The 6,996-nt window shown below is 51.0% G+C and overlaps 1 protein-coding gene across 1 annotated transcript in view; it reads right to left on the bottom strand.

Annotated features, from left to right (window-relative positions):
• EML5 (echinoderm microtubule associated protein like 5) overlaps positions 1-6,996 on the bottom strand; it is a gene marked incomplete at its 5' end in the record, with an annotated part of 97,920 nt that overhangs the window by 60,433 nt on the left and 30,491 nt on the right. Inside the window, 2 exon segments of the mRNA XM_018563349.1 lie at positions 1,744-1,930; positions 2,900-3,022. Coding sequence (XP_018418851.1) covers positions 1,744-1,930; positions 2,900-3,022 — 310 coding nt within the window.

Raw genomic sequence — 6,996 nt, 5'->3', positions numbered from 1 at the left:
TCAGTTCTTCCAACACATAGCTTAAAGAGAACCTGCCACTTCTAAGTTAGAAATGGTAGTGTCCAGCTCCATTTTAAACACACCCTCCATATGCCCTACTGCAATGCACCTAACTTTTTTAAGCCCAACTCTGGGCTTTGTGCTCCGTTCCCCCCAAATTCACCCCTTGTGTCCCCTCTGTGCAGAGGCACGATGATGGTATCTCAAGTTTCTTCATGAGTACACTGTGAATGAACGGCGACGTAGTGAACGCCCCCTTGGGGGACTGGCCTATAAAGCCTTGCACTCACAATCTATCCTCAGTCTAGCGAGATGCTGGGCGCCATTTAACATGGAAGACTGATGACATCTTGTGGTGCAGAGGAGGTACTGTGGGCCGGCCCGGATTTACTCTCTCTGCTGCCCCAATGCCAGGTTTCTCAATGTCCCCCCCTGCATGTGGGCTGCATATAAGTGATCTCAGCAACATCGCCGGGATCACTTGTACAAAACAAGCGGCGGCTTCCCTGCTGTACATTTAGACCTGCTTGCCCATAGCCGGGCTAAATGTAGAAAACAAAATCGGGAGATTGGAATTCCACACCCCTGCTGCCCCTCTACTCCCTGCTGCCCCGAAGGCCGGGCCTTGTGGGAAATCCAGCCTTGACTGAAACCCCACGTAGTGTTGTCAGACCCCCCCAATTCTCCCCTGCTGGGCTACCGAACACAACCCCCTATAGGATGAGGATAGGTGTTCCAGCAAGGTGTAGTCCAGCCAGGGAGAACTCCAGCAGGGCTGACAACACTGCTTGGGATTTCAGTGCAGCGTTGTCAGCTCATTACAGTCACATGTGGCTCCCAGGTAAACGTGAGGCTTCCTATAGCTCCTCTCGGCTGGGCTTTGTCTAAAGGCCTCACTGTGTACAATTCACATGCTGTAAACTTGAAACAATGGCTCATTTATTTGTTTGACTGATAAGAATTGATGCATTGTCATAGTGCAGCTCAGCGTCCATTATATCTATATGTGGCTCACACACTGATTTGGCAGAGACACAGGTCCCAGCATGGAAATTTGGGGACGCCATGCAAGCCAGATGCCGGAAAATGACATAAAAGACCTCAATCTGATGTCTGATCCAATCACAAGGTGATCTGCAATTACTAGGAGTGACCCCCATATAAAGCCCACCTCTATCATAAATCCTGGTTAGGATAGTGTGGGGGAAGGTCAGAAACTTTGCCAGGTTTTAATTTCTGTCTGTGTCCCCTGTACAGAGATTTCCTCTCACTTCCTGCCCTGGGAGACACCCAATGCGTTACGGTGTGATAGGGTGTCACTGGGAATGGCCCAAAGGAACACACACAGAAATACAAAGCTGACAATGGCATTGACCCTTGACCCTTCTGGTAAATATCTGAATGATCTTACACATAAATAACAAACTATTTATAATTTTGGAAGCGAGATTACAACTAAAGGGAGAGTTCAGCACAGTAGATCGGGGGGCACGTCTGTAGTCCCTTCATGACATCTTACAGCCGTGTCCGCCACACAGAATGAAGGCAATGTACTCTATGTTAAAAAGTGAGTCACATAGAGGGCAGCACTGAGCCCCTCTAATGTCAGATGACATACTCCCTGTTCATTCTGTGCTGAGGTCTTACAGTCCTTGAAGTCCCTTAATAGATGAATGACTAGAAGAGCGATGCGTCAGGAAGACACCTTGGGGGTCTCTGTGTAGGAGGGACTCATAGACTCACCTGGCCGGTGGCTACATAATCCTTCAGCGGGTGGATGGCTAGGCACAGGATGTCGTCAGTGTGCCCTAGATAGAACCTCTGGGTGTTTTGCTGGCGGTTATAGACCACGCCCACTGCCGCCACATGGTAAACGATCTCACCCGTCTGGGTGTAAAAGAGGTTACTGCGGCAGTCATAGCCCCGGTACCTGAGGAGACATGAAGGGCGTGAGAGAGATAGAGGGAGCCAGAGAGGTACAGAGAGAGAGATACGGGGGGGGAGAGATAGAGAGGGAAAGAAAGAAAGAAAGAAAGAAAGAAAGAGAAAGAAAAATACAGAGTGAGATATATATATATACAGGGCTCGAAAATCCACTCGTCTGCTCTAGAGACGCTCGATCGCTTGTATCAGAAGCTGTCACTGCCGTTGCCGGTCCCGAGATCCGCTGTGCCCGATGCGGCCGGGACCGGCACGGCTCTGTGACAGGAGATCAAAGGGAGTTCAGTACACGAACTCCCTTTGATCTCCTCTAAGTCTCCGAATGCAGGAAGTGATGTATATTACATCACTTCCTGCATTCAGTGTCACTCTCCAGCTAGAGAAGCTGATGAAGCCCATCTCTGCCTCATCAGCTTCTCTGGGGGTCCCTAGGAGACTTTAGGGTCTTGGAGACCCCTGATGTCTCCATTAAGAGGACCTGTCATGTAAATTAGCTATCCCATAGGGGGCTTCTTAGCCCCCCATGTAATAGCAATAAAGTTGTGTTAAAAAAAAAAAAGTACTATAAAAATTAAAGAACCATAAAAAAAAAATAAAGAAGCATAAAAAAAAAATTAAAAAAGAAAACATTTTTTTAAGTCCCCCGCCCCCTGAGAGAGAGGGGAGGAGAGAGAGAGGGGGGGGGAGAGAGAGAGAGGGGGGGAGAGAGAGAGGGGGGGAGAGAGGGGGCGAGAGAGAGACGGGGGGAGAGAGCAAGGAAAAAGAAACATAAAAACAAAAAGATACAGATACAGAAAGATAGAGTAAGAAATACAAGGAAAGAGACAAAGACAAAGGGATACAGAGAGAGAGAGAGAGAAAACATTACAGAAAAAGACAGACAGAGAGAGAATAGAGATGCAATGAAGAGAGAGGATCGGGAGAGTGTGAATGCGGCGTGGTCAGGTTTGTTCCTCACCCGTGTACGAAGTGTAGCCGGATGCTGTTCAGGGGCGCGCTCTCCCGCCTCTTGGAAGAAGCACTTTTGTGTTTTTCTTTGCATTGCTCTTTAAGCTGAGGTAGATCTTCTTTATACACCTGGAGTATGCAGAGAACATCGTCCACCATGACAGGAAAATAATAGTAGTAGTATAAACATTTTAAAAAATGGGAGTGGTACTGCGGCTTATCTGACAAAGACCTTCTCTTAGTTAAACCTTTTATCTAATTGTCCCAGTATTCCCCTTAAGGCTGAACTCTGGCCTCCACTTCAGTCTTCTATCTGACCTCTGGCCTTCCCTTCAGTCTTCTATCTGACCTCCGTCCTTCCCTTCAGTCTTCTCTCTGACCTCCGTCCTTCCCTTCAGTCTTCTCTCTGACCTCCGTCCTTCCCTTCAGTCTTCTCTCTGACCTCCGTCCTTCCCTTCAGTCTTCTCTCTGACCTCCGTCCTTCCCTTCAGTCTTCTCTCTGACCTCCGTCCTTCCCTTCAGTCTTCTCTCTGACCTCCGTCCTTCCCTTCAGTCTTCTCTCTGACCTCCGTCCTTCCCTTCAGTCTTCTCTCTGACCTCCGTCCTTCCCTTCAGTCTTCTCTCTGACCTCCGTCCTTCCCTTCAGTCTTCTCTCTGACCTCCGTCCTTCCCTTCAGTCTTCTCTCTGACCTCCGTCCTTCCCTTCAGTCTTCTCTCTGACCTCCGTCCTTCCCTTCAGTCTTCTCTCTGACCTCCGTCCTTCCCTTCAGTCTTCTCTCTGACCTCCGTCCTTCCCTTCAGTCTTCTCTCTGACCTCCGTCCTTCCCTTCAGTCTTCTCTCTGACCTCCGTCCTTCCCTTCAGTCTTCTCTCTGACCTCCGTCCTTCCCTTCAGTCTTCTCTCTGACCTCCGTCCTTCCCTTCAGTCTTCTCTCTGACCTCCGTCCTTCCCTTCAGTCTTCTCTCTGACCTCCGTCCTTCCCTTCAGTCTTCTCTCTGACCTCCGTCCTTCCCTTCAGTCTTCTCTCTGACCTCCGTCCTTCCCTTCAGTCTTCTCTCTGACCTCCGTCCTTCCCTTCAGTCTTCTCTCTGACCTCCGTCCTTCCCTTCAGTCTTCTCTCTGACCTCCGTCCTTCCCTTCAGTCTTCTCTCTGACCTCCGTCCTTCCCTTCAGTCTTCTCTCTGACCTCCGTCCTTCCCTTCAGTCTTCTCTCTGACCTCCGTCCTTCCCTTCAGTCTTCTCTCTGACCTCCGTCCTTCCCTTCAGTCTTCTCTCTGACCTCCGTCCTTCCCTTCAGTCTTCTCTCTGACCTCCGTCCTTCCCTTCAGTCTTCTCTCTGACCTCCGTCCTTCCCTTCAGTCTTCTCTCTGACCTCCGTCCTTCCCTTCAGTCTTCTCTCTGACCTCCGTCCTTCCCTTCAGTCTTCTCTCTGACCTCCGTCCTTCCCTTCAGTCTTCTCTCTGACCTCCGTCCTTCCCTTCAGTCTTCTCTCTGACCTCCGTCCTTCCCTTCAGTCTTCTCTCTGACCTCCGTCCTTCCCTTCAGTCTTCTCTCTGACCTCCGTCCTTCCCTTCAGTCTTCTCTCTGACCTCCGTCCTTCCCTTCAGTCTTCTCTCTGACCTCCGTCCTTCCCTTCAGTCTTCTCTCTGACCTCCGTCCTTCCCTTCAGTCTTCTCTCTGACCTCCGTCCTTCCCTTCAGTCTTCTCTCTGACCTCCGTCCTTCCCTTCAGTCTTCTCTCTGACCTCCGTCCTTCCCTTCAGTCTTCTCTCTGACCTCCGTCCTTCCCTTCAGTCTTCTCTCTGACCTCCGTCCTTCCCTTCAGTCTTCTCTCTGACCTCCGTCCTTCCCTTCAGTCTTCTCTCTGACCTCCGTCCTTCCCTTCAGTCTTCTCTCTGACCTCCGTCCTTCCCTTCAGTCTTCTCTCTGACCTCCGTCCTTCCCTTCAGTCTTCTCTCTGACCTCCGTCCTTCCCTTCAGTCTTCTCTCTGACCTCCGTCCTTCCCTTCAGTCTTCTCTCTGACCTCCGTCCTTCCCTTCAGTCTTCTCTCTGACCTCCGTCCTTCCCTTCAGTCTTCTCTCTGACCTCCGTCCTTCCCTTCAGTCTTCTCTCTGACCTCCGTCCTTCCCTTCAGTCTTCTCTCTGACCTCCGTCCTTCCCTTCAGTCTTCTCTCTGACCTCCGTCCTTCCCTTCAGTCTTCTCTCTGACCTCCGTCCTTCCCTTCAGTCTTCTCTCTGACCTCCGTCCTTCCCTTCAGTCTTCTCTCTGACCTCCGTCCTTCCCTTCAGTCTTCTCTCTGACCTCCGTCCTTCCCTTCAGTCTTCTCTCTGACCTCCGTCCTTCCCTTCAGTCTTCTCTCTGACCTCCGTCCTTCCCTTCAGTCTTCTCTCTGACCTCCGTCCTTCCCTTCAGTCTTCTCTCTGACCTCCGTCCTTCCCTTCAGTCTTCTCTCTGACCTCCGTCCTTCCCTTCAGTCTTCTCTCTGACCTCCGTCCTTCCCTTCAGTCTTCTCTCTGACCTCCGTCCTTCCCTTCAGTCTTCTCTCTGACCTCCGTCCTTCCCTTCAGTCTTCTCTCTGACCTCCGTCCTTCCCTTCAGTCTTCTCTCTGACCTCCGTCCTTCCCTTCAGTCTTCTCTCTGACCTCCGTCCTTCCCTTCAGTCTTCTCTCTGACCTCCGTCCTTCCCTTCAGTCTTCTCTCTGACCTCCGTCCTTCCCTTCAGTCTTCTCTCTGACCTCCGTCCTTCCCTTCAGTCTTCTCTCTGACCTCCGTCCTTCCCTTCAGTCTTCTCTCTGACCTCCGTCCTTCCCTTCAGTCTTCTCTCTGACCTCCGTCCTTCCCTTCAGTCTTCTCTCTGACCTCCGTCCTTCCCTTCAGTCTTCTCTCTGACCTCCGTCCTTCCCTTCAGTCTTCTCTCTGACCTCCGTCCTTCCCTTCAGTCTTCTCTCTGACCTCCGTCCTTCCCTTCAGTCTTCTCTCTGACCTCCGTCCTTCCCTTCAGTCTTCTCTCTGACCTCCGTCCTTCCCTTCAGTCTTCTCTCTGACCTCCGTCCTTCCCTTCAGTCTTCTCTCTGACCTCCGTCCTTCCCTTCAGTCTTCTCTCTGACCTCCGTCCTTCCCTTCAGTCTTCTCTCTGACCTCCGTCCTTCCCTTCAGTCTTCTCTCTGACCTCCGTCCTTCCCTTCAGTCTTCTCTCTGACCTCCGTCCTTCCCTTCAGTCTTCTCTCTGACCTCCGTCCTTCCCTTCAGTCTTCTCTCTGACCTCCGTCCTTCCCTTCAGTCTTCTCTCTGACCTCCGTCCTTCCCTTCAGTCTTCTCTCTGACCTCCGTCCTTCCCTTCAGTCTTCTCTCTGACCTCCGTCCTTCCCTTCAGTCTTCTCTCTGACCTCCGTCCTTCCCTTCAGTCTTCTCTCTGACCTCCGTCCTTCCCTTCAGTCTTCTCTCTGACCTCCGTCCTTCCCTTCAGTCTTCTCTCTGACCTCCGTCCTTCCCTTCAGTCTTCTCTCTGACCTCCGTCCTTCCCTTCAGTCTTCTCTCTGACCTCCGTCCTTCCCTTCAGTCTTCTCTCTGACCTCCGTCCTTCCCTTCAGTCTTCTCTCTGACCTCCGTCCTTCCCTTCAGTCTTCTCTCTGACCTCCGTCCTTCCCTTCAGTCTTCTATCTGCCCTCCATCCTCCCCTTCAGTCTTGCACAGTTGTACCGGCTCCTCCATTCTTCCTCTGATGTCACTGCACACTGGGAGTTTCTCACAATGTACATTAGAAGCTGCAGCAAGTCAGAGAGAGCTCCGCCTCATTTCCTGGCTGGAGGACGCCCAGCATCATCTAACGCTTTCCTCTCCAGCCAGACTGTCCCTGGCCCGCCCCTTTCATGTTAATGAGGGGGAAGGGAGGAGCCAGGGAAGGCAAAATATAAACAGATTACATTAAATCTTTAAAGGAGAACTCCTGAGAACATAATCAGGGTCACCATTGTGATCATATTGTTATATTAACGTCACCAGCCATTATTCTTTTGTGTCCTTTTGTTTCAAGTATAAAAGAAACATTTCCACATTTCTATTCAGAATGATGATAAATATGTTAAAGAAAAACTGAAGCCGGCCAA

The sequence above is a fragment of the Nanorana parkeri genome, unplaced genomic scaffold, assembly GCF_000935625.1.
Source record: "Nanorana parkeri isolate BGI_ZX_2015 unplaced genomic scaffold, ASM93562v1 scaffold658, whole genome shotgun sequence".
In the NCBI taxonomy this organism is placed as follows: Eukaryota; Metazoa; Chordata; class Amphibia; order Anura; family Dicroglossidae; genus Nanorana; species Nanorana parkeri.
This window is presented reverse-complemented; position numbering and strand designations above follow the sequence as displayed.